Consider the following 27,981-nt stretch of genomic DNA (forward strand, 5'->3'; position numbering starts at 1 on the left):
CACAGATGAGAGCAGCTGACTTTCCCAGTCCCCATTTGCCGTAGTCACAAACTGGTTTGTGTTACCCCATAAAGCCCATGAAGTTACACAAGGAAACCAAGAGCAGGACCCTGAGCACCCTCAAATCTGCTCACTGTTCTCTAGATACACAAGCAACATTCCCCTTCTACCCACGAGAAATGGAGCTGTCTGTAACATAGAGCCAACACTACCTTCCCACACAAGCAAGCCAAGAGGTCTGTTCTCCCGGAGATCTACCCCACACAAGAGCCAACACCACAACAGTCCGTCCGCTGTACCTCCTGGTACACCTCTCCCCTGGCCACATCCTCCAGCAGGGAAGGGTTCTCTCACTCTTCCCACCAAGGGTTAATTTTCTTGCTACCATTACTTGCTCTGCCAAGGAGGCCAGCCACATAAACTAGCTAATACTAACCAAGCTGCCCTCTCCTCTTTGATGAAATGGTCACGAGGATAAAGCAAGTAACAAGCTACACCACAAATAAAGAATAAAGAGACCATAGGGAAGCACATAGCTAAGCTTGGCAATATAAACTCATTCAGTTTATCCTCCTCCAAGTCTAATTGCTGAGCAGAAGAAACAGCCCTATTCCTCTCTACTCTTCATCAGCTGTGCTATATCTACTCCTATACATCTTAAACATAGGTTTCAAACTTTAGGAGATACAGAAGAACATATTGCTAACAACTCCCCAGATCAATTTCTTTTGTTCCCCTTACCTTGCCCATCACTTTATATTACTTACCTTCCTCGCCACCTCTGCACAGTCCATAGGTTCTGGTCTCCTGTCTTGTGCTTTACCTACTTTTCACTCAGGTACAGTGCCCTAATCATCAGGTTCGTCATCTTCACCTGCATCAGCCACTAAGTGGTAACCGGCTGCTGGCAAATGTTTTCCAAGCAGCTATCACAATCTCTTCCTCCAAGCTCTTTCTTAAGACCCCTTTTTTCAACAATACTTTTACATAATCAACACACCTTCACAGACAAGGCACCAAGGGTTAATACAGAAAACTCAAAGCCTGTTAGATTCAAACAGAACACAAAAAGGAAGAATATATTGAGTAACCTAAGACCAGAAGTTCCACAAAATTCTGTAAAGCCTTAATTCAATACTGGCCTTTTCTGGAGCTGGCATGTGCCTTCTTTTCCTCCAAAGCACCACTCATTTTCAAGCTGTACTCTTCCAATCTAGCAAACCATGACTGGGGTAGGAGGAGGCTGTCACAAACCCAGAGAAATGGATTTGTCATAGGTTTGCCTACACTGCTGTCAACAGGTCCACAGCAGTTGTAACGAGACAATCAAATCTGAAAGGAGACAAAACCCTTTTCAGCTGTTTGTCTGAATAAATCAAGAAATAATTATTCTTTTCTCTGAGGCTAAACTCAGATTGATTGGCAGAATTCTTCCCTTGCTCAGCAAAAGTAAATACGAGTAAACCAGCTCTGAGCAGTTTTGCCACTTTAGGAACCTTGGCAGTAGGGGAAGCTCTACCTCTCTTCGCTTTACCCTGTGACGTAAACCACTGGTCTCTGAAGTGCCTGAGTACTTACTTTCATTTAACTGGAGTCACTGAGCTCAGGAAGGTGACAGCTAGGAGGAGGCTGATGTTTGGTGATCATCTGTGTCGATGATCTAGTTCACACACTAGAAGACAATTAACAGGTAGGTGTGGATGTGAAAGGCACTAGTGGAAGGATGTATGATGCCCGCCAGCACACCGCCTGGCTCAGTCCCATTCACCGGGAGGCGTGAGCAAATTCTCCTTAAAATAAAGAAGCTGAGGAGCAAATGACCAGACTCTGCAGCTGACTGCATATGTAACTTCAGGCCAGGAGTAAAGAATACCTTCCCAACCCTGTAATGATGTGTAAAACCATGTTTTATTACAGATTATAGGGGCCTACTAAAGCAGCCTGACCACATGATGTACTAAGAATAATTATGAACTGCTCACCTGATTCACAGTAGTCATTAAGTTGCTATATCTATAACAGGTTTAATAACGAGGTGAAGAGTTAACGGGAAAGTAAAAGTTATATACCTATCTCTTTGGTCACTGTTTCCTATAGGACTGGGTGTCTACGTGGGGAGAACCAAGTAATGGAGACAGAATAAACCACAGAAGATTCTATTTAAAGAAGGGGGGAGTGAGGTCTCTCCTTGTACTACACTAAAGCAATGGTCTGTGTGTACTCGTGGAGGTACACAAGGCGATCCATTGGAAGGAAGAAAATATTTTTCACACCATTAATAAAACAAAAAATAATGAAAACCAGTGTTTATTCCATCTTTATCGCCTCCTTTAATTTTTATTTTTGTGTATGTTTTCTAAGGTACATAATGTATTAGTACAGTAGTAGGGGTACATGCTCAAAAATATTTTACTGATAGGGGCATGTGATCAAAAAGCTTGGAAACCCAAAGGACTGGTCTTGCAGGTAGCACCAGGTCAGCTCTAAAACTAGTAGTGCTGAAACAGCAAAACAGCTGGAGCACCTGTTAGCTATTCTACTCTCAATACTAGTGCTAGAACCTGACCGTCCTGCCCTGAACATCAGATCAGCCCACGTGGAGTCACAGAAAAGTGAACAATCCTCTGGATAGTAAAGGTGAAAAAAAAAACCAACAAAAAACAAAACACACCAAAAAAACCGCAAGGAAAATTCAGTTACTTGTTACGCATCTTTCTATTGTTCCAAATAATTCACGCTGTAACAACTCTAACCTGTCAAGATGAGCTACAGATGATGTTTTAATCTTACCATCTTATTTTGTGCAGACTGCAAATTTTAAGCATGTCATTCATTATTGGCTGTATGCTTCTTATTAACGGCATTAAGCAAATGGAAAAGCAATTGTTCTAAGAAAAAAAGTTTAAAAATACAAAAACTGCTGCAGTAGATAATAATTCCTTTGGGTTTATCCTTGCATTCTTAACAGTATATATTACTTAATTGATAGATCATAACAGCTCATTTAAAGCTATTAGGTCTATTGCATAAATATGTGGTCAAGAGCTTTTTAATGCACACCACTGTTACCGTAGACTGTAACAGCTGCTTTGGAGCTGTCAGCCTAGTTTGTCACAATCTATTTTAATCTGAAAAAAAATCTCAATTACTTTGTAGTTGCCAATGCGCTATTTAAGCTCATTGTTTGGTGCCAAAGCTGAACATTGAGCATGGTAGGTGTAATACTAAAGCAACTATGAAGAAGAGACATCACTATCATCAGGCAAATCACAGAGGACTCAAATTCAAAGTTAATGATGGTGATGCTTGCCATATGCTTACAGAGGACAAACAATGAGAAAAGATAGGGTGGGAGACATTATTTCTCTGTTTAAGTCTGTACTCAGCTACCCTAAAAACCTGTGAGGAACCTGTACTGCTATGTTTGTAGTTAAAAAGAAGCATCTGCTTGCTACCCCCACTTCCCAGCTCAACTGCCTGCTGCCAGCCAGCTGAGAAAGCTTTGCTGGGAAAGGGGGCGCAGCGCAGCTCACCCGTTATAGCAACCAGTTCGGATCTAACCAGCACAATGAGAGCTTCTAGTGCAGGAAATCAATGGAAAAAGCGATGCCACCTTTTCCTGTCTTTTGGCCCTTTGGTATGTTACATTCCCTCTCCTCTGCCCCGTAAGTACAGACAAGTGTTTGAGAAGGTCAGATATAGGTGCACAGCTTTGCAGGTAGGAAATGTATGGAGTTCAGGAAGTACATTTTGGCTCTCTTTAAGTGCAGGCAAAAGCTAATATAACTGCACAGAGAACCCAGCTGTCTGTCTCTACCAGTCTCTTTGCTCAGAATGTGATTCTCTATAATCATGTCATTCAAAGAGACTTTTGCTAAGTACTGAGGGAAAAGTGGCTTCCTTTGGTGAGGGGAGGAAAATGCCTGTTGCTGCAAGCTATCCATCATCTTAAAAAAGTCCAAGATGTACAAAAGCTCCCTAAATTTTTATTCCCAACAGAGCCAGATAAGACCAGTGTTTTCTTGACAGGCACTCCTCCCATGTCAAAATCTACGGTACAGTTTTGCAGACATTCACCTGCCTGCTAGGTTGGATAATAAATAAATGCCCATCATGTCTTTATTTGAGAAAGGTTTTCTTCTTGCTGCTTTTTTCTTTTTCTTTTTCCTTGCACATTTGGGGAAAGATACCCTTCCCCCCAGCCAGGAAATAGCCATTTTGAGGTAAGACCTTAAAATTGATGATTTTGAAAGTTTTCCCTATTGCCATGCTGTTCTGCTCCTGCATTCCTGTGGTGCCAACAGATGAAGTTGTAAGCCTGCTCGCCTCCCTGCATCTAATCCTGATACTACTCAGCAGCAGGGAAGGTGGGCAAATGTTCACTAGCAGTTGTTGGCAAAGAAACACAGCAGGATTTAAACTGGATGATGCCACTGCATGTGTAAAACAACCATTTGAGCAAATGCTGCTATCTTTAACCAGTAAAACAGAATTTGCTGTTAACCTTTTGATTCCTAGCTAGCTGCACTGATGAGTGCACTGATGAGATGATTAAATGTTATGCTTTTTTTTGAAAACAAAACAAAAAACCCCGAGATTTTGACAAAAAAATAAGATAAATATTTGCCGCAGTTTCTGTGACAGACTTTTAGTGTGGTCACGTGTAACAAAAATACATTGCAAAAGTCAAATGGGAGTAAGATTCTGTTGCATTCTAGTAAAATGTCCCATGTCATTTTTCCCAAGGTCATTTTTCCCATGATCTTCCTTCTCCTCCTTTCCAGCTTGCACAGCCTGGTCTTTAGTTGATGTGCCCCAACCCCAGATGTTTCACGGTTTAACCAGTCATTTTATAGCACTCTAGGACTGTTATGAATGAGGAGGACCATAACAGTAATTTGCCATGCTTATCCACTATTCAAAAGCTAGATCTCATTCACCTACTGTGTCATCAAAATAACTGGTCAACACCACCCCAATAACTGTTTTTCCCCAGGCTATCAGGTTTCCTTGCTTCTGATAGTTGTTCATACAGACCATCATTCTTTAAAGTTATCAGTTTGGTATCTGAGAAATATGAGTTGAAATATCAGCTAACAATGCACTCTATGTTAAGATGGCAATATATTTTTTCCTGCCCTTCCTTGAAGATGATGGGAAAAGATGCATCACATCATATCTTATCACGTAGCCAACCACAATTCTTATATGTTTAGCTATTTATAAGGCCATGCTTAATTGAAGAAACTGCTTTTCAGTACTGCTACCTACTGAAGTACATTTAGCTGAAACAGGGCTTTCCTATTAGGAAATGTATGCAAGAGCATTTAATATCTGTGTATTATCTCCCCAGAACTCCTAGCTGTGCATGAAGTCCTAAACACAGGATGTTATCTGTCCTTTTTGTTGGCTTGGTTCCTCCATTCCACATTAAGATCATGTGTTAGCGCTGGATCAAGTACCTTGAATAAGAAAATGGTAAAAGCTTGGAGAGTCCATAAAAACCTTACAGGAGCTTGGGCAGGAGCACAGCGTTAAATGGCAAGCCAAGCAGATGCATCAGAAAATTCCTTTTCTAAAGAAAAGTTGTTTTAATCATTTGATTTTAACTCAGCTGATCTACAGTAGATGGAACACTGAACAGCTCTAGCCTTACAGGCTGAAAAATCACATACTTGAAAATCAGGGAGACGGGATGCAGCAGGACTGTAACACCCACAGCCACGCTCCCTTTTAGAGGGCAGCTCTGGGTAGAATTGCCACAACCCTTCCCAGACTGCCCGAGTGTCAGCTGGCACTACCAAACCCGCAAAGCTACCAGGATCGCGGTGGTGCTTGATACTACAGAGAGAGAGCAAAGTGAAGCTCTGTTCCACTTACCTGTACACACAACTAAACATACCCACACGCTCAAAGATGTATCCGCTTGGATGGGAGATACATGTAGGATAGTGGATTCTGCAAGGAAGCAGTGCAGTAAGGAACATGCCTTTTGTGAAGGGACTTGGAAGCAGTACAATGAAACTTAGAAAGCTAGAATAGTACAGCTGTGGACAGTTTTTCATTATCAGCTGGCAAAAACAGTTTTTTGGTTTTTTTTTTCCAGTGTTTTGTGAGAACAACAAAGGTTTGGAGCACAAAAGTCAGAAGCAAAACTGAGTTGAACAGAGCCATTCGCTCCACTGGGGACCTTGCAGGAGAACATGAAATGCTTTTTCCAGGGAGACCTTTGCACTTCATTTTAGCTGTGCATCCAAACCTAGGTCAGCGAAGGATCAGCAGAACTGTAAGATTTCAAAATTGCATCCTGACATGGAGACAAGCTGAGAAAATATTTGTTGAGCAATGAAGTGTTTTCTCCTCCTATATCTGCGCTACCTGGCATTGCATGAACCTCAGCTGGGTAAAACAGGCCTCAGAACTGAACCCTGAGCCTTCAAAAATAAAAGACAGGTTCCCCAGTCACAGGGATTTTGCTTAAATACAAATTTGTATTTGGCTTTGGATTTTTGAGCTTTACGGTTCAAATCTGTTCTCTCACTGTAACTCTGAGCAGCTTGGGTTTCATTCCATTGTATTTATTTTTTAAGTTCGATTCTCATGACTTTGAAAGCTTTCTAAAGGTCAGATGGAGAGAAGTACCAGATATTGCCACGGTTGCCTGCAGTGTAACACAGTCGTTTCATACTGCTTTAAAGCTTTTCAAAAATCACCTCAACCCTTTCTCTTCATCTTACAGAATGTGGTTAAGGGTGTGGGTTAGGTTTCAGCGGGACCAGAAAATGAGACAAACCCTTTGCCATTAGACACGGTGCAGACACCGGGTGATGTGGTGAAAGAGCTGTACTGCTGCTGGAGCCCTATCATAGCTCGTGTCTCTAGGGTAGCAGCATCCACTCTTGGATACAGCTATTGTGCAATGGGGCAGGTTGTTTAGCCTCGTATTTATTTAATCTTTGTGAAGATAAAGAGGGATGTTCCACTGAGAGCTCTTTTGTTTCACTCTGTATCAGTTCGATAGGAGAGAGAGCAGATCTAAAGCCACAAGCAATGGTTTGTATATCTTGTAAGTCTTCTAAAGCCTTGTCATCATATGCTGTATTATGTTGTCTTTTTTACTGAGTGACCATTGCTCTATTGTACACTATCTGCCTTTTTGTGACTTGATGAACCACATTGTAAAAGGCAAAAATCAATAAAGTTCTCCAGGAACCAAAGCCAGAGGGAAAAACGTTTGCCTGCAGCGCCACCTTGTGGTCCCGGCCTTCAGCACTGACGGTGTCCCGGTCGCTGGGACTGGCAGGTGGAACCGCTCTGCAGGCTTGGGACCACCACCCAGTCCTTAGTAGCCCTTTCACTAGCCACAAAGGCACTGTGAGGAGCCCTTGCAAGAATGCTTGTGCTTTCTTCTGGATGACCTGGGCCCTAATCTAGATCTTTGACGGGACAGAAAGGACAAAGGAAAATTGAGTTTGGTTCACCAACATGCCACTTGGTACACAAGGTACACCTCAGCATTGTAGGCACTGGGGAAAAGTCATGTTCCAGGTAGAGCTGGGGTAACCCCAGGCTGAAATTCTTCTGTTGCATGCTGAGGTGCAGGAGTAAAAAAATACCCCACCCAAATAAACAACGATTATCAAAGGGATCTGAATTTTTACTAGTGGAAGCAAGCAGCTTGTCAGCTGATCAAAACATCCATGTTCATGTGGCAATGTCAGTACAGTTAGCATCAGTCACGAGCGAGTGGTTTAGGTCACTTAAAGAATCACCATCAAAGGTACTAGCAAAACTGAATTTGTGGGAGTGCGACTTCACAAAGTTCGATGGCAAGGTTCACTCTATTTCTTATCACTTAGATAAATCACACAAAGAAGAATCAAATTAAAATTAACCCAGAATTATTTACACAGAGAATAAAGATGTAAAAGGGTAAGGGAGACCCTCCTGCTGAGTCACGAGGTTCAGAGTGGATCACCTTGTTTTCTAAACTCTTGAGAGAGTTTAGGTGTAGCTAGATCCAACCGTGGTCTCAGACTTGGACAATGGGTTATATCCAAAGGATGTCTAAGGTTTATCCATAGTTTAAGGTTGATCACAAGCTTTTAGCAGCACTTAATCATTGACTAATTTATTATTTACAAACTGGATCAATAGTATTTACTACAGTCACAACAGTAACCTATTCACGGATCTGAGATGGTAACATTCATCCTATACTTGTCATGAGGTACCTAAATCAATTCACACACACATGCACATAGACACAAAGGAATAGATGTGTAGAAATATAGATATAAATGTACAAAGGTATACCTGTTAAAAGTTCCCCTTGAGTTCAGTGAAACGTTCACGTCGAATGCCTTTGCATTTCTCAACAGGCAAGGGTTGAGTCCCGAGGAGTGGGGGTATCAGCCCAGGCTCCGTCATCAGCTTTCAGTGATGGTCCTCCTGACTTTGCTAACTTGGGAGTGCACAAGCTCTGAGAGGCACCCCACTGAGAGGGAGATGCTGTTCACAGCCTGCTGCAGTCCAGGAGAGCTCAAAAGGGCCTCACTTAGGACCGCTGTTCATAGGGTCAGAGATGACTGGCTTTAGTCAGCAATAATCCTCTGTCCTGGCCACAATCCGAGTCTGTAATTACTGGAATTTTCAAAATTCCAGTCATGGTGGCACTGTACCACTCAGGCTCCTATTCAGATAAGGAATGTTCCAAGGCTGTCAGGGGATGTTACAGTTCAGATAAGGAATGTTTCTGGTAGTCAGTGCCATTCCCCACCTCAGCCATGCAAGAGCTGCTGGTACGGTCAAGGGACACTTAACCGCCCAACTCACCACACGGAGGCCAAGTCCCATGGGGAGTCTGAGATCCTTGAGCGTTCCAGGGCAGGGGGTAAGATGCATGAGCAGCATCACATACCGGCCTGTGAATGAATATCTGTGATTTGACCCTAAGGTAATAATTTTGACCTTTGTGAGTAATTAAACTGCTATTATGACATTTTAGGCACAGGTAGCAGTTATTTATGCAATACCCATGCTTGACAAATGAACTGTCAAGAGACAATAGAAATGAAAATTTTAAACCAGAACTTTCGTCTTCTCCAACTGAAAAGCAAAACTTCCAGCCCTTTAGAACATCTTTACAATGAAGCTGCTACATAGAAAAGGGCCCAAGTCCACACGCGGTGCTCTTGACTACTGTTCCACTAGGAGGAATATAAACCTTGCTGTGCCTTTTTCATCTCATCTCCTCCTCTTACAGTACATATATTTTGCTTATGCTCATCTTGTTCTGGTGCTGCCAGATATGGTTACAGCTGATGCATTGATTGCTTATGTTAAATACAGTTGTTTTATCAGTATGTGTCCCTTTGTCAGAATGTTATGTGACATTGAAAGCAGTTGTGCTGTCAATGATACGGAAAAAGAATGAATTTATTACCCTTCAAATCAAAATCATGAAGCACCATATGAAAGCCTAACTTCCTCCAGAGCACAGCTCTCTCTCCATAATCACCATCAGCCATGAGGATCTATGTGGTTTGTCACATGCACATTTCAGCTGTGATAGTGCCCCTAAATTCATGTAGCAGGAAACTGGTTTTTATCTTTGTCAAAATATCTACATACATACTTCACCATTCATAAAAATAATATTAAGAAACAGCACATACACAACCAATTTGGAAGGCAAACAGAGCCCTGTTCAGTCTCCATCATTCTGCTGCTCCACATTAAAAACATCATAATACTTTTGCTTACAAAATTATAACCAAATTATCTGTAATACAATGCTACTGGCAATGGTTGCAATATCAAGCTCTATAGGTCCTGCATATAGTTATGTCTGACTATCAGTAAGTACTCCAACAATTTAATGAGATTGCCCGTAGGCATATTCCACCCCTATTCCACTTGCATTTTAAGTGACACCTTTTTTTGGACTGATGAAACCACAAAAAAATTATTAAATGCAGAATCCTGAAAGTACATAGTTTTAAAGAATCACTCATAATATTTATTCTCCAGCTTAGGAGGAAAGCTCCATTCCTCCCAGTTGTAGCTCTTGGAAATTCTGCTACACGGACTTCACAGACCCAAGGAAAAATGACCAGTGATTGCATTATTATGGGTGATACTGATTTCTGCTGACATTCTTTTAGGTACTCACTCTTACTTTTGCACTCAGCTGCTGAAAACTGTTACATGTTTGTTTCTTTTCTTTTTGTTACGCTACAGGGAAATGGAAAGAAATTGCATTTTGAAATCACCTACCTTGAGAGACAGGTCATCTAAAGATCAAAGAAAAGTTCTCTGGTGCAGTGATATACCATGGAGAGAGAGAATGCCAGAGAAAAACACTAGCACAGTTTTCTCAAGTACTTTGTATTTTTGCCAAGCCTATCTTTAAAGCAACTGCCCAACAACAGATTTCCTAAATCTTCTGCATCCTGGTAAGGAATTAGCCGTTTTCCTCAGTAAGAGTAGCACTACTGTGCTGCAGAGCCATCCAACACTGAAAGGCAGTAAGCTGGCCACTCGCTACCGGTTTAATGAATGACAACTCTCTCTTCTTAATCCAGATAATATTCTAAGACTGACCTCTAAACTGAGATGGACACTTAACTGGTATCTTCATATCCATCCACAGGGATACTGCATCAATAAGAGAAGACTTATTATTCAGAAATTACCACAAGCAGTCTTTTGGTGTTGCTAGCTTTTTTATACAGGAATATGGAACGAACATAAATAACTGGAAATTAAGATCTTCTACTGCAAAATCAATAGCATTATCAAGGGTTGACAACACTGTATTACTTTGATACTAAAACAAAACATCTCATTTTCTAGGGCATACTCAGGTAATCCTGGTGTCCTTCTGCTTGAGGTCTTCAAGATCAGGTGGATGTTCCTCTACGCCAAAGGAAAAACAAAAACAAAACAAAACAAACCCAAAACCTAAACATGAGCCTAACTAAATTTAAGGACATCTTTACATTTTTGCCAAATCAATACTCTCCCCAAAATATTTCCTTATTGTCCAATGACCTCGCTAACACTTCTTGATTTCATTGTCACCTTTAATAATCTATAGTTTGGCATGTTCATGTGATGTAAATAACATTTCACTCTCAGATTACATTTATTTCAGTAGTCAATTGCTATTCAGCACTGAAGTCGAATGCCAAGATGTGGAGCTATGTGAACGTGGCAGCTGTAAAACACCCTTATCCATACAGGACAGATTTCTCAGTGCCTTGTAAATGGATCTGTCTCTCCTGAAAGCCCCAAAACCTTACTCTGCTTTTCCACTCTCCCATACAACACAATTTGCACATGGGATAAGGAACTCTGAAATGGCAGAGGACTTAAACCTAGGACTGTAATACCGCCCATGGCTTGCTCTGCTGTTGTTCATCTTCCCAGCACAGCAATCAGACTCATTACTTGTCCCATAACAGAAATTGAAAGTGATCCGTGATAAACATTGCCTTTTGACAAAGTCTACTGGACTGGGGAGCAACAGGCATTTAGTAATGCATATGTTTAGTATTCTATACAGAATGGATAGAAGATAACAATCCTAAACTGAAAGAACACAAGAATATTTCATTTACCTGTTTTTGTTGTTCTTATGGTCCTTAGAGTCTTTCTTCAGTCAATCCAGTAAAGGGTCATAAACCTCTTCACTATGTGCTCTTTTCTTCCGCACTATTTGCTGTATTTCTTTATTTGCCCTTCTTAAAGGATTGACACATTGGCTGCAACATATTAAAACAACAGCTGAAAGTGGTTGACTTTCAAAAGAAGGAATTTAGAGATCACCTAGACTGTAGCTGTGAAATCCTAGCTCCAGTGAAAAAAAAAAACCCTCAAAGCTAGAGTTGATTTTGAGGGCCATCACAAGATTTCATCACTAGGACATAGATTACAGCTAGGAAAAGCATTTCAATAAGTTTTCCCCATCTCTTATGTTTTCCTCATGAATTTCAGCTCACCTTCTGATTCATATATTGCAACCATGACCAGAAATTTCCACAGTAATTAGTCAAACAAATTCAAGGGCCCAAAAGCTGTACTAGGAATTCAGTAGAAGGAAATGACAGCTTCTCTAATTCTTACTCTATTTTTAAAATCTACACAGTATTATTCAAATATAGCACTAGTTAAGTGCATCTGCATTTTCCTAACCTGTAGTGTCTTAACCTGTCCATCATTGCATGTGGTTGTCAATGAAGACTAACAAAACTAACAATGAAGACTAACAAAGACTGACAAAATACAAGAGAAACTGTCCATTTCCTGGGAAGAGGCACATGTAGATCCTGCTTCCTGCAGGAAAAATACCATTGGAAGGAGGCGAATACACAGCTCATTGACAGGGATGCAGAAGTAACAAAGCCTCACTGGCTCAGGGAATTACTAATGCTGATCAAGTGTGGCAAGGGGCAGAGTACTCAGCTCCCTCTCTCAATTTTACAGGAATTCCATGCTCCTACATGTTCTTAGTCTGGCCACATTATGGAATTACCTCTGCTGTCCTAATCCTGGGTAGCTCCTGAGAAACAGCCACCCCTAGCTACACAGCACAAGTGCCTGCAAAAGCTTTCCAGGGCTAGTTGCCCAGGTTCTGTTGGTCTCTCAGTCGTCGGTTTTTGGTTTTGTTTTTTAATGTAAATAGACTTCTATGGGAAACCTTGGAATTTGCTCTAGAAGGGGCACATTGGTTCTCATAAATCATCCCAAATTTTGTCAACAAAAGCCCTCTTATTTTTTGATAACTCTAGAGAAAATTTTTACTGTTGTGCACATCCAGTACAGTTTTGGCATTGTACATAGGACGCTCTCGATATTGACCATACAGTGCTGAAAACAAAAGAATTTCCATCCAGGGAGAAGGTTTCAGGCTCATTAAAGGAATGCTTATCAAAGCCATATCCTCTATCAACTGTCTCTATAACTGGGAAAACTCAAAGTTACAACGTTATAGGATTGCTCCTTTCCTAGAACTCAAATATATGATGTTGGAAATTAAAACCATTTAGCATCTGGTTAATCACTGCATTAAAAAACAAAGCAAAAAACAAGTCATAGCAGAACAGCAATATTCTAATTTCACTCGCTATGAAAAAACACAGAAATGATCATTTAAACATTAATGTGAATTCTCTCAAAACGAACACATATTAATTCATTTTCCAGAAAATTTATGATAATTTCATGTTAATTCTTTGCCTCCTGTTTTCAGAGTCACTGATGACTCAGTGCAGCTATCTGTATGCTGAACATCAGCTGTCGAGCAATGTAAGATGTAACGTGGAGATTTTCACAGCAGGTCTTGTCTAAATGTGGAACACCACAGCAAATAGCCATCTGCTAGGCAGCCGCATTAGTATAGTCTATGTGTGTGAGTACGTCCATGTATATGATCCCACATAGACTGCTAACGTCTTAGTAAAGCAAAAGTTTAACACTTAACACTTTGGGGGTGGGGTGGGGTGGGAATCTTCACGAAAAAGACAATTCTGTCTTATTAACCAAGCTGTAGCATTAGCTATTCAATTTGAACTACCACCCTAGAGAAATAAAGCACAGTTATGTTAACACATTCCATCTTAGTTTAATGATTTTGATGTTGTGGAGCTTACATTTTCCCATTATGATAAGAACATACATGCTGAAACTCTTCACAACATCAAAACCTAAACTGCTTGCACAGCACTCACAGGCTGTGATGTGCCCTATACATTAAGAAAACACACTGCACATTAGAAACCTTAGAGATAATTAATTTACTTTTCTCCCAAGCACACTCCCAGCTTACTTCTCTTACTCTATTCAGGCCTGCTACTTCGTTCTTTCCTTCTGTGTTTTAAGTGCATAACTCTAGGTCTATCCCACACAGACACATTTCTACTTGTTTTTTCTTTACAAACTGATTTTTCTCTCTGATTTCTTCCTTATTACCTTTCAGATAATTCATTCCTGCTTGCACATGCCATTTCCTGTGCAGCAGTCAATTGTTTACCACAGGCAATGTCAGTCTTTTAGAAGTGCCTTCGAAGGCAGTGGTAAAAGAACCATTTTTGTCACCCTTCTCCATGTGAATTTTGAGAGCTAAGGCAAGTAGCAGGAAGTTTTCTCACTCGTTTCTTTTTAAACTTATATTACAAAGTGAAATTAATTTCTTCTCAAAACTTCATTTTTACTGATGTGCTGGGTTTTCATTGCACTCAGGACACTGTGTCCTAAAAACCTATTCTGGGTTAAACAGGACAGGCTGAGCACAGTGTTGCAGGCTGCCCCATAGCTTGATTTGCTTTTAAGTCTCATTTGTCAGCTTTTTTGCCAACAACTGGCAGTTGCTGGTCTTGCCTTCCTGCCAAAGAGAAGAACAGGAACCAAATTCCTTTAATATATAGGATGCACTAGCCTTCGGTATGGAGCAGGGGCAGAAAGTGGGGGAAGATAACTGGAGAATCAAGGGAGCAAAACCCTAGTCTTCCCTACTCAGCATATTGGCCCAGGAGAGGGTCCCCATCCTGCACGGCTCATGGCAAGTTCAGGCACCGCTGCTCCAGCCCCATTCAGGGCTTTATGTGCAGGCAGTGGGCCTTTGTGTTTTACATGTAACTTCCCCAGCAAGGGAAGTAAGATCAAGTCCAAGCCCTTTATAACTAGGTCTTTAGAAAGAGTACGAGGGCATTAGCAACCTTTTTTTCCTTAAGCCAAATTGACTCTCTGTTATATGTAGCGTCAAACTAGAAGGGCTCATTTTTTATGTTTGCACATTAGTTCCTCGCTTTTTTCCCTTCAGTCTTTTCTCCTCTCACTGACTTAAAACATGTCAGTCGCCCCTATTTTCTACGTTTAGAAGCAGTACCTCATAAAATTGGTCTGATCATGCCCTAATGCTTACCTTCTCTGAAAAAAGGTATTGCAACAAAATGGTAGACACCCCAATATAAAAAATCCTCCTGCCACAAGCACAAGCAGTCGAAATGTCAGTTGCACATCTGTAGAGTCAACAGAAGTTTGCATTAGTTATGAATCATTCTGAGATATATATTGAGGTATAGATGACAGAGATTAGCCTCTAAGACATGTATCTCAGCCAGCAACACAATGGAAAAAAAGTAGGTGTTAGAAATAAGCTCAGACGAGAAAGACCTCATCTCAGACTTGACCTGAGTTCAAATAGCCCAAGTGTTTGGTTAATTTCAGAGGCAACTGGGGTCTGTGTGAACCCAGAGCATGGGGGGGTGGCGGGGGGTAGGGATAAAAATCAAAGTCCTTTAGGAGCTTCTTAAAGAATGGAAACAAAATCATGCAAATGAATGCTATTTACCCATTTCAGTTCTTAACTTTTGCAGCATTTTCTTAAAGCTTCATTTTATTCCTAGTGAAATTCAAGACAAAACTCCCAGATAAGAACCATTCAAGTATGCAGCCTCTGATCATCTTACAGAACCCCAAGTGCCATGAGTCTAATATCTGCTAAGTGCTTCTATTTTATCAACAGATTGCTTTGAGGCAAACAGCATGTGCTCCCAGGGCAGTAAGTGTTTGTATTTTCTTCGGACATATGTTGTACATCCAGGAGCATTCAAGTAGCTAATTAATCTATGAACAAATAATTCTGTAAAATAGTCAGCCCTTGATATTCAAACAGTAAAAGCTTAACTGAAATGAAGAATCAAGCAGTCACAGCTGAATAAGCGTATTTAATTTTAACATTTGCTTGAGTATGTGTCTTAAAAATGAGCAGAAAAGCTGTAATTTTCATGATACAGCTTTTCTTCTTGCTATAATGAAGTGTCTTCTACACATAATATAAAGGCCTAGGTGGGAAACGAATATTATTAAAATATTTTGTTTCTGCAGTATGCCCCTAACTAACAGATTCTTATGGCCTCATGATGAATGGTATTTCTTTCTATCAAGTTACCTAGCTAGCAGCAATTACAGCTGTCCTAGCACTGCAATGTGGCACTGCTCAACTACAAGAAAAATTTCAAAGTTCAGTCCTGACCTCTGCCTGCTTCTGAACAAGCACAAACAAGCAGAAAGTGAACTCATGTTAGCTTACAAGTATTCCCCTAGGGTTTCATATCTGTATTAAGTCAGCTCTTCCTGAAAACTGGGTATTGTGTCTGTAATCAATGGACGTATGCTGAATTATATCAGGAAGACCTAAACCATTAAGCTCTGGATTATGGTTTCTTCTACTAACATTCATGTTTGTTAAGACTGCCTGTGTCTAAGAACATTGGTGAAAAAAAGGACACAATATAACAGGCATCGCTGTATTAGAAAAAAACAGGGTAATATTTGGCTCTTTTCCTGTGATCCTGTGATGGATCTCCAAATATTGCTGGAGTATCTTGGCACTGTTCTTGAAAGAAAACCATGAGATATATGTCTAGTGTCTGAACATGAGACAAAGGACACAAATTAAGACACAAAATTCCACCTGAGCATAATTTTTTTTTTTTTTTTTTTTTTTTACTGTGAGGGTTCAAGCAGTAAACGCTGGAACAGGTTGCCCAGAGAGGTTGCCCAGAGAGGCTGTGGAGTCCCTGTCCTCAGACATATTCAAAACTTGACTGGACACAGCCCTGGAAAACCTATTGTAGCTGACCCTTCTTAACCAGGGAGGATCTGACTATATGTTCTTGAGAGGTCCTTTCCACATCCAATAATTCTGTGTCTAAAAAAAAATCCTCTAACATTTTTGCATTTTTCAGTTTGTTGAAGCAACCTCGCCATGAAAAACAATAACAAAGCTGTACAAATGGAAAAAAAGTTATGACAAAAATTAAGATTCGATACAACTGTTTCAGTAAAGCAGATTACCACAGTTATGTGCAATGGTAGGATGTACAAAAATAGTTTGCTGCATTCTTTCATATGAGAGAGAGAAGAAAATCATGTACACCAAGTTTATGCTTAAAGAAAAATGGTAAAATATTTTAAGGCCAGAATTTAGGAACACAGAACCACAGAATATTTGGTTGTAAGAGACTTCTGCAGATCATGTAGATCAACCTTCTTCCTGAAGCAAGGCTACCACCAACATGAGGTCAAGTTAAATTGTCTCTTTATCCGGCCAAGTCTGGAAAAGCTCCAAGGATGATGACTCCATCACCTGTCTGATGACTTGTTCTAGAGTTGCACTACTTTCCTAAAGAATTTTTTTCTCCTAATGTTCAAGCTAAATTTCCCAAGCATTAGTGGCAATTCTCACTTGTTATATCATCTGATCCTACCAAGGAGAATTTGTGGCTCCCTCATCTTAGTAATGGCTCTTCTAAACAACCTTCAGTAGCTATGAAATAACCAGTTAGCCTCATTTTCACCAGATTAAATAATTCCACCTTTTCTTCACAGCACTTTCACAGTCACTATTACTTTGGATTGAATCCTCCTTTCCACAAATAAAGCCTTCCCTCCATTCTTTGTGCTAACATATGTGAGCATGTTTATTTGTATCACTTGTTCTTAGTTTGTGCTGGGGTTGACAAGATATCCAAACAATTCTGTATCAAAGAACTGTTTTCTCTATTAATATATATGCAGAAATAAATGCAAGCTTACACTTACCTTGAAGAGAGTGGTGACATGAAAAACTAAAGGAAGTAACAGAAATGAAAATTGTATTGTCTGACCAGAAGCAGCATTTGGCTACAAGGCAGCAATCTACAGAAGTATACTTACTGTCTTTAAATGGCATGTAACATGTCAGTTCGTGGCTGGTTTTGGAAGGACAACATTTATTTTTCAAGCATTCAGTTCTGTTAAGACCCTCTCCTACATGACAAGGAATTAAGGTTTGTCCACCTTTGCGACGACATGCTTTAAAAAAAGAAATAATATGTAAGATCTCTGTTCTAGAAGCAACGTCCAAGTAGAGGGATATTTGGTGTCCCTAGCATGCTTTGATAGAGAAAACAGTGTCACTGACTTTCATGTTTGTTTTTTCCCCAAAACTAATTAATCTATATATTAAAATTAACAGAAAAGCTAAAATCACATAATACAAAATCTTAAGTAATTTGCTTTGTTTCAGCAAGAGACATTTACAAAACCAAATCTAAACATCACTGAAACACTTTTTTATACTTAGGTTTGTAAACCAAGTGGGAAAGACAAACTAAATCTTCTGACTAGACTGTTTCTAATTAAAAAAAAGAAAACAGAAATTTAAGACATTTTTTTTTTTTTTTTTTTTTTTTTTTACAGGCCCAGCATGGAATACATTGCCACTAACTTTCTGTATGGCACTAATTGCACGTTTCTAGAAGCAGCTGAAAATCAGCTGATAGGAACAAACCCGCAAGATATCCAATCCAGTTATTGAACAAAATATTCAAGCAATTTATTCTTTTTTATTTATTTAATATCAGATTCACATTAATCCGATAATCATGAGATCCTCTGTGAGAAGGGCTTAAATGTGTAAGATACTTACAAATAGTAGATGTCTCAGTATATTTAATTCCTGTAAAACTGGGTATCACATCCCTTATGTGACACTTCCACAGCAGCTGCAAAGCATCATTTGGTTCCAAAAACTCTCCCAAGACTGGCTGCATTGTCAGTCTCATGTTTATCATAGACATTAGTGGTAGCCAAATTCAGTTTATTAAATGTGGGATCAGGCACTTCATGACGCCTCTGTGCTTCCCTAGGGCTCAGTGGTACTAATAGCAGTGGTGGTCCGCTAAGGTAATGCAGAAACATAGTAAGTGAAAAGTGGTATTTCTGCTTCTCCTTTGATTTTGTCGGTGATCCAGTTATGGAGTCAGGTTTGGATTTTTTGTACATGCCAAGACCTTTTTCTCTATTCATAGATATTATCTTTCTTACTGATATTAGCAAATTAGCATTGTGATTTCCTTCTCAATAATATTATGAAATAATATAGTTCTTCTCATTTAACTTGAGCAGTCCAAAAGGTGAGTGGTTCAGCCTAAGCTAACGGCCCTGGAGCCTTTCCTAACCAGCAGAAGTGAGAGAAACACTACTGCAGGAAAAAATCCTTCTCTCACCTAGAATGTGCCAAATAGCTCTTTTCTTCCTATGCATACAACAAAGCTGGGCAAGGCGGATCCAACACCAAGCTGTCCAGCATTTCTAGCACAATCACATCACTGATGATCAAGGGTTTTGCAGGAGGGTAGCAATGCAGTGGAAGCAAATTTATGATTGTTCCAAAGGGGCACTTAACAATATCATTTGGAAGAGATCTGGTGTGTTTTGCAGTATCGGACTGAGGGTTTTAAATACATTGAATGCTGACAGGTAGGTGTGGGAGGGAGGATTGGAAGTGAGGCAGAAGAAGGAGAAAGATTAGAGAAAAACAATGCTGCAGTGATGAAGTGACACTTACTTGTTGGCCTGAAGAAGCTTAAGAGAGGCTCATACGCGTCTTTCAGTTTCATGCCAGGTTTGCTGGGTGCCACTTCACTTTTTTCTAAAACTTGCTGAGTTGGTTGTGCAAAACCTGAAAACTCATCATGATTAGCTCATTACCATCAAAATATCTGTAATTAATTAAATGCAATGACATTTTCATACTGATTATCTTTCATTATGAAGGCATTTATAGTCATTGTGAATTATGACTCCTGATGGCTAGCAAGGTTAAGCATACATATCTTTCTGTTGTATTCACTTAATATTACTTCAAATTGCTTCATGAACCACAATGAGAAAAGAACTATAACTGTGAAATTTAAATTAAAGAATCCATTCAGGTGAAAATTGTCAAGACAAAAAGCCCTACTGTTCACCTATAAGGTGCAGATTCCCTGAAAACTCTGAGTTGTATCTACAGATATATTTCTCACATGTATGCAAGCAGAACCTTCAGTCTTTGTTTTAGATATAGTTCAGACCCCAAATGAAACACAGAAATGTGGTGAAAGGCAGCTTTACCAGATACAACAAAACATGCATATATCCCAACATCCCAACATGACAGCGACCTACAGCAGATGTGTAGGAAAGAACAAAACTTCCCTGAATATAGAGGTACTGGAGTATTTTCCCAAACACCAGTGATTTGTGGCTCTGGGACTTCTTGATCACCTTTCATTTACACTACTCCAGAAGATGTGGCATCAGAAAACCTTGCTGCCTCACCTACATCTCTTTTTCATTAAACCAAAAGTGCAAATCACAGTGGGACTGCACTGGCAATCAACCACTCCACAATGAGGAAAAAAAGATAAAGAAACCCAGTATTCCTATTTGCTTGCCTTTTTTCTCTCCATATGAGAAACTTACACCATCACAACTTCAACAGCTTTCAGTGATGGGAGTTTATTTAAAGCCATTTCATGGGTATATAGTTTCTTGGGAACAGAAGCGAGATCATGGCCTAAACAAAAACCTAAGGTACTGAGGAACTTCAGTCTTTTAGATGATTCTTCAGCTAGCAGCATCAGAAGTGTAGTTCTGTGTTTGTCCTGGGGCACAACCTGCCTTCAGGAAAAGCAGCATCAGAGTAGGGAGAATTGGATGCATGGCAAAATAAAGAATCTGAAACTAACGTGTAACAGAAATGTGACTTGCAAAGTTCATACTAAAGTTTGATGAAATGTCATTATCTGACTACCAGTTTGGTGACAATTATCTGAAAATATGACCATGGTTGTCCTGTACATCGCTGTCTCATACGAGAGTTTATCGAGACAGAAGCCACATACATACATTTAATGGGCACTGCTGCTCAACATAAGCTGCATCATGTACTTTTGAAACACATTTATGTTAGGGCTCACACACATACACACCCTGGGAAAATGTTTTTCCCTGCTTTTTATTTTTTTTTTAGACAGAATGACTTCCTCATCTAAATATTCTAGAAGCAGCTGGGAGAAGTCTCACAATTGCTAGCCCATGTTCTCGTTGGGGACTTCACCCTACCGGGTGCCTGCTGGACACACCGCACGGGGGGGGGAAGCAGCCCAGGAGGTTCCTGCAGTGTGTGGCACTGACCTTCCTGGCACAGCGGGGCAGGGAGCCAGCCGGGGGGATGCCCCGCGGCGCCGGCTGCTTACAGACTGGGAAGGGCTGGAGGGGGATGTGGTGGTCAGAGGCCGCCTTGGGCACAGCGGTCACAAAGTGATCGTTTTCCATTCCTGGGGCAGTAAGGAGGGGGTCAGCAGGACGGCTGCCTCGGGCTTCCAGAGGGCGGACTTTGGCCTGGTTAGGAGCCTGGTCGACAGAGTCCCTTGGGAGGCAGCCCTCAAGGGCCAAGGGCTCCAGGGAGGCTGGACGTTCCTCAAGAAGGAAATCTGAAAGGAGCAGGGGCAGGTTATCCCTGTGTGCCGAAAGACGGGCCGGCGGGGAGAAGACCGGCCTGGCTGAGCAGAGCTTTGGCTGGAACTCAGGGGGAAAAGGAGAGTTTGCCACCTTTGGAAGAAGGGGCAGCAGCTCTGGAGGACTACAGGGATGTAGTGAGATTATGCAGAGAGAAAACGAGAAGGGACAAAGCCCAACTAGAACTGAATGTGGCTACTGCTCCAAGACAGTAATAAACATCTCTATAAACACATTGGCAGTGAAAGGAGGGCTAAGGAGAATCTCCATCCTTTATTGGATGTGGAGGGAAACGTAGTGACAACGGCTGAGGAAAAGCCTGGGGCACTTCATGCTTTCTTTGCCTCAGGCTTCAACAGCAAGATCCGTTGTTCCCCAGGTGCGCAGCCCCCTGGGCTGGAAGAAGGGGATGGGGAGCAGAATGGAGCCCCCATAATCCAAGGGGAAATGGTCAGCAACCTGCTAAACCAAGTCTACAGGGCAGATGGGATCCACCGCGGGGTACTGGGGGAGCTGGTGGAAGTGCTCACCGAGCCACTCTCCATCAACCAGCAGCCCTGGCCAACGGGGAAGGTCCCAGCTGACTGGAAGTCAGCAAATGTGGCACCCACCTACCAGAAGGGCGGGGAGGAGGATCCGGGGAACTACAGGCCTGTCAGCGTGACCTCGGTGCTGGGGAAGGTTCTGGAGCAGATCACCCTGAGTGCCGTCACACGGCACGTGCAGGACAATGGGGGATCAGGCCCAGCCAGCGTGGGGTTATGGAAGGCAGGTCCTGCCTGACGAACCACATCTCCTTGTGTGACAAGGTGACCTGCCTAGTGGCTGAGGGAAAGGCTGTGGCTGGTGTCTGCCTGGGCCTTAGCGAAGCCTTTGGCACCGTCTCCCGCAGCATCTCCCGGAGACACCGGCTGCCCGTGGCCGGGGCGGGTGTGCTCTGCGCTGGGCTAAGAGCTGGCTGGGCGGCCGGGCAGAGCGTGGTGGGGGATGGGGTGACATCCCGCTGGCGGGGGCACACGGGGTGTCCCCAGGGCTCAGCGCTGGGGCCGGCCCTGTTTGATATCTTTATCGATGACCTGGATGAGGGCACTGAGCGCACCCCCAGCCGGTCTGCGGAGGGCACCAGGCTGGGGCAGTGCTGCCCTGCGGGGGGGCAGGAGGCCCTGCCGGGGGTCTGGGCAGGCCGGGCGAGGGGCCCAGGCCGGCTGTGTGAGGTTCAACCCGGCTCCGTGCCGGGCCCTGCCCGTGGGGCACAGCAGCCCCAGGCAGCGCTGCAGGCTGGGGCAGGGGGCTGGGAAGGTGCCCGGCGGGAAAGGGGCTGGGGGGGCTGGCTGGGCCGGCTGGGCAGGAGCCAGCCCTGTGCCCAGGTGGCCACGGGGGCCAGCAGCAGCCTGGCTGGTGTCAGGAGCAGTGTGGCCAGCAGGGCCAGGGCAGTGCCCGTCCCCCTGTGCTGGGCCCTGGTGAGGCCGCCCCTCGAATCCTGTGTTCAGCTTTGGGCCCCTCACTGCCAGGGGGACGTGGAGGGGCTGGAGCGTGTCCAGAGCCGGGCAGGGGCTGGGGCAGGGGCTGGGGCACGAGGCTGATGGGGGGCGGCTGAGGGGACTGGGGGGGCTGGTCTGGAGAGGAGGAGGCTCGGGGGGGCCCTGACCCCTCTCTGCAGCTCCCTGGCAGGAGTCTGTAGTGAGGTCGGGACACGTCTCAAAATTTCATCACTGAAGGTATTTAAAAGATGTGTACACATGGCACTTAGGGACATGGTTTAGTGGTGGACTTGGCCGTGCTGAGTTTACAGCTGGATTTAATCTTAAAGGTCTTTTCCAGACTAAATGATTCTATGACTCTTCATTGCAGAAACATTTTACAGTGACACTTGCAGCAACTGACAGCCTTTCACCAAGATCTGAAAAGGTGGTCTCTGAAGTTTGGTTTCTCAATGCATAAAGGATCAAAAGCAAGCTTAATGTGTGGGCTGATTCTTTACATACATCAAATCACCAAATCTGACTTGCACTCACAGTAGAAGTTACCAGCCAAAAATCTTTGCTAACTATTTTGAGCCACCTGCTGTATTAAGCAAATACAAGTCTCAGCAGACTGTGAGAGTGCCTTTAACTGTATGCCAGAAGAAAAAATTTTCAAACTGGGGTAAAAAAATAGAACAATCTATTATCAAAGGTAATATAAAAGCAAGATATGCTGCAAGGGATGAAATAAGCAGCATGTTTCTCATATAGATGCACCAAGAGGAAATGGGAACTATAGTTAGCAAAATATAGGGGGTTCCCCCCACTATATTTGTCAGGATTGATCAATCCCATCTGGAGTAATTAAATGCATTTAGTATTTTTCAATCATTACCAAGAGAAATTGTAAACTTAATTTCTTGTTAGTAAAAGTACTTGCTCCTTCTATGAAAATGTTTTTATCCTTGCAATACTTACTTGAATTGATGCTATAAAGCAGTATCAGTACCACATAGTTCCCTGCTAGACAGGTGCCCATTAGCAGCATTACTGCAATAAAACCAACAGTAGTGATAGGTATGTGGTTATGCGTTAAAAAAAAAAAAAAAAAAATCTTAACTTTGTATTTATGGATTAGAACAAATGTGACAGCAGGTTGGTGCATTGAGCAGGACTGCCTTTTTCTTTTTCTTTGCAATAAAGAGGAGGCCAAACCCAGTAAAAAATTTTGCAGTAAATGATTTTGAAGAGGCATCTTGTTAACAGACTAGCCGAACAATGCCCTCTCTGAAGTGTGCCAGAGCTGGACATCCAACATCTTAAAAAGTTCACTTTTACCTAAAATTTTAATCCAGGTTTAATGAAGATTAGGACCAAAGAACTAAATTGTTGGAGACTTATTACTGAATTCTAGTTTAGCTTGTTGAATTCTTCAGGCTTTTCAAAATTGAAGTATATGAGATGCTTTGGATGAAAACATTTGAATCACCTTTAAAAATAGTATTATGGATAAAAACACTTCTAGAAATCCCTAAATCAGCCATAGTAGTTCCACAGCAGGCAAACTTTTTTTTTTTTTTACCTCCAACTCACCCCTGAAGACTGCTTTGCCAGATGCTGTATGTCTCTTCGCCTGCTGCTCTTGCTATTGCCCTTAAAAGGTCTTTTTCAAGTATTACCACATATATAACAGCTTAAACCTAAAGATTATTTTGTTAGTATTGGTAAGGGAGGAGAAACCTGTTTTTCTGAAGTGCTATACAGGCCTTTGAAGGATCTCCTTTCTGCACTCCTGCTGCTAAATGAGAGCTGTCCTTGCCATTAGAATGTACCTGTTCTGTGAAGTAATACACAAACACACTCTGCCCTACAGAGAAACATTGCTATGGTAGTTAAATGTGAAATTATTTCTTAAAGAGGACAGGAATCATGTTTTCCCAGATAACTACTGAAAAATCTAATGCCACCCAAGGTTAACTAGGAAGAGAAAAACACTTCCTGGGAAAACAAGGGAAACCGAGACAATTCCAGTTTTCCCCATTACATACTTTTGCAGGCTTCTCCGCTACTGTTGGAACAGGAAGACCACCAGCGGTCTGGAGTACAGCAGTGACAGACTTGTTACACACAACATGTGTCACAATGGGCTCCCTGTTACTATGATACAGCTCGGAATGAACAGTACAGATCTGATCAATGCATGAGCAGAGGGGTCGGAAAAAAACTACACACAATTTGAAAAAATATCAGCCTCCCAAGAGCCTTTTAAGTCTTCTAATTCATCAAGTTAAAACCAAATGTACGTTACTACCAATCACACTTCAGTCTCCAACACAGAAACACTACCTAATTGTGTAGGCCAGGTAATAGATACCTCAGGACACTAAAATATACTCCTCTCAAAAAAGACAAAGTTTGCCAGAGTGCTTAAATTAGAGTTCCCCCATAATCCATTAAATGTGAATTAATTAGGTAACAGGCTCAACCTGCAGGTTCACCAAATATCTGCACACTTGAAGCAAAAGCAGTCTGACGCTAATCTTTCAGACATTTCCATTCGTTAAGGAAAGGGTCTTTGAATAGACTAGGAATAGTGCTTTAAAAAATACAGAAACCTGAAGTAAACTCAAATGCTCCAAAATCAATTCTCCAAACAGTTAAACTGCCTAAAACAGTCTGTTAAGTTTTAGAAAAAGAAAGTATGCTACAAGAGCCATATGAACAGATGAATGATATTCAAAAAAGTTACATATTCACATGCAAGTGTTTTTCATTTGAGTAAAAAGTTTAAAGGGTGAGTTTTTAACCTAATTTGTATGCAGCATTAACTTGCTAGTACAAACAATATTACAGTATCCTCAATTTCATTGTTTCGTTCTACACACAGACACTCTCAATAGTACCAATGAGGTGATACTTAAAAGTCCAATATAGAACAAACATTCTTCATTTTCTGAAGCATATGCCATTATGATTTTCCACGTTGGTTTCTCTCGTAAACACTGCATATAGTGTAACGCATTTCTGACGCACAAATACGGGACTTCTCAGAGTGCTAAGAATCTGAGAAAATTGCCCCCATATTTTACATTGACCACTTAGTTTCCCTTTTATTAAATTTAGGACTGATAACTCTCCTTGTTCTAACTGTAGTCTATAGCCAAGGCTCAACCCAAGTTCACTAGGCAAAAAAGCACATCCAATACTCCAATCCAAACCACCCCAAACAACTGTTATATCGTTTCTGCAAAAGTTCAGTTCCTAGTTATTTACACAGACCACATCCACGGGATTTTTTTTTTTTTTTTTTTGCTTTAGATTAACTGCTTTTATTGGAAATCAGTTCCTTACATTCAGTGCAAAAGTAGAAAGTGCAAACAAAGTCTTGTCCTAACAAACTGTCAGCATAAACACAAAATAATCATCTATGATTGTTGGTCTTTATTATCCACTTCCATACAGCACTCAAGTATTACTCAAGTCCATACGCACACGAGTATTACTACTTTGAAGCCTATTGTAAAGAAGTTTTTAAACAACGCAAAAAAGTAGTGGCAATTATTCATATTCATGGTTCAGTATCAATTATTTACCTCCACAAATTGTTCGAAATTGATTCTCTTCATAAACATGAGGAATGACAGATGTGGGATACATCTGAAAGAATTGTTAGGAGTAGAAAGAAGATTCATCCCCTGATGCAGGCAAAAGATCCACAGGCTGCTGTGAGAGACATACTGCTGAAAAGTAAGGAGATGTCGTAGCAAATCTAACCCTTTCAGTGCTGAAAACAGCCTAAAATTGTGATGTGAAAGTGATACTGCACTTCACCCTAGTGAAACTCTGGCAGGAAGAACTTTGCAGATCAAACTGGAACGTATTTCGGAACAACCCAGAAGAACTAACTTCACTTCTCCTAACACACATAAAGCTGTCTTACACTTAAGATATTAAAAGTTCTTCTGGTCACCTTGATTTACATGGACGTGAATATGGCTGGAAAACTCTTTTGACTAGTGTCTTTTAGGATCAAAAACTGTTAAGTTCAAGGGGACAACTAACAAGCTTATTACACACTACTGTGGAAACTACATCAAGCTAAGCCTTGTTACTTTTTAAAAAATTCTTTCAAATAGCCACCAGAACCAGTATCGACTTCCCCCAACCCCTCAATTGAGTTATTCCACAGGTATTGTCTTGCTGTTACTGGAAACAAACAGGCTCTTTTCAACAGTACACAGGATTAAAAAAAAATAAAAATTAAAATTGAGACCCACCTTTCCTCTTGCAGAGTAATACAGAATGCCACTTACCAGAACCACACAGCAGGGTTCCTGAAGTGACTGAGGATACTCACTGGAAGTCAATTAATCTATTCCCTTTTAATATTAAATACAACAGGGATTTGCAGAGAAAGATACTGCAGTTCAGGAAAGTAACTTAATAAGTACTCCTACAAAGAACACAGAGTCTACTCTCAATATCATACAGTACTTAAATCTGGATTGTTGAAAGAAAGAATGGTACACAATATTTGATCTTGACACAAAAAGGGCTGAAAAAAACTCATCTAGAAATAATACAATTTACGTATTCAAGAAACAATCTGTATGCCCATTGACCTCATGAATGCTCACAAAAAAGAGATATTTTTATCTATGTTTTCAAAAAGCTGCATAATTTTTTTTGTTCCTTGATAAAGTTTTATACCAACTCTGAAAAATCTTTCTTTCCCATCACCTTTAACAAAAATGCATCTACTAAAAGAAAGGAAATAAACTTTCTATTTTCACAAGCATTTGTTAATTCGTAGGCTTTGAGCTTAACCCTACTGAATTTAGACTTTGGTATAATTCACAAATACCTCTCACTCTTTTTAAAGAACTTTATTTTAAAAATAATTTTAATTCATTAGACCATACTTTATAAGTTACCAATAGGACGGACCTGAACTCAAGCATCAGACATTTGTTGCACTTTCAAGTTTTCTAACAACATGACTTTTCAAAATAAAATTGTACATTTAGATTCACAGTTTAATTTCTTGAAATTTAATAACATTTAAAAACACTGGATTTTGAATTGAAAGGGATACATGTTAAGCACACAAATACTGAAAAAGGTCATAATTCCAAAATGCACTTGAAAACTGAATGCAGCTAATTAGTCACACTGTTGTTTA

General features: G+C 41.1%; 1 protein-coding gene across 1 annotated transcript; it reads right to left on the reverse strand.

Moving 5' to 3' along the window:
- Positions 1–10,709: 10,709 nt before the first annotated feature.
- On the reverse strand, positions 10,710–27,965 carry FMR1NB (FMR1 neighbor). Its single transcript, XM_055817970.1, has 7 exons — positions 26,393–27,965; positions 23,778–23,849; positions 19,400–19,513; positions 17,725–17,862; positions 14,927–15,023; positions 11,625–11,768; positions 10,710–10,920 (listed from the first exon to the last, which is right to left on the reverse strand). Exons 1-6 carry the CDS (start codon positions 26,454–26,456, stop codon positions 11,666–11,668), a joined length of 588 nt encoding a protein of 195 aa, XP_055673945.1. The 5' UTR covers positions 26,457–27,965; the 3' UTR covers positions 10,710–10,920; positions 11,625–11,665.
- Positions 27,966–27,981: the final 16 nt, after the last annotated feature.

The sequence above is a fragment of the Falco peregrinus genome, chromosome 13 (genome assembly GCF_023634155.1).
Source record: "Falco peregrinus isolate bFalPer1 chromosome 13, bFalPer1.pri, whole genome shotgun sequence".
Taxonomy (NCBI): Eukaryota; Metazoa; Chordata; class Aves; order Falconiformes; family Falconidae; genus Falco; species Falco peregrinus.

Bases quoted from the DNA above. Each gene is read 5' to 3' on its own strand.
- FMR1NB (XM_055817970.1), bottom strand. From the start codon at position 26,456: ATGTATCCCACATCTGTCATTCCTCATGTTTATGAAGAGAATCAATTT. The intron at 19,514-23,777 runs GTAAGTATTGCA...ATGAGTTTTCAG, and splicing joins GCTTTATAGCATCAATTCAA to GTTTTGCACAACCAACTCAG. The intron at 15,024-17,724 runs GTAAGTATACTT...TTGACTCTACAG, and splicing joins TTACATGCCATTTAAAGACA to ATGTGCAACTGACATTTCGA.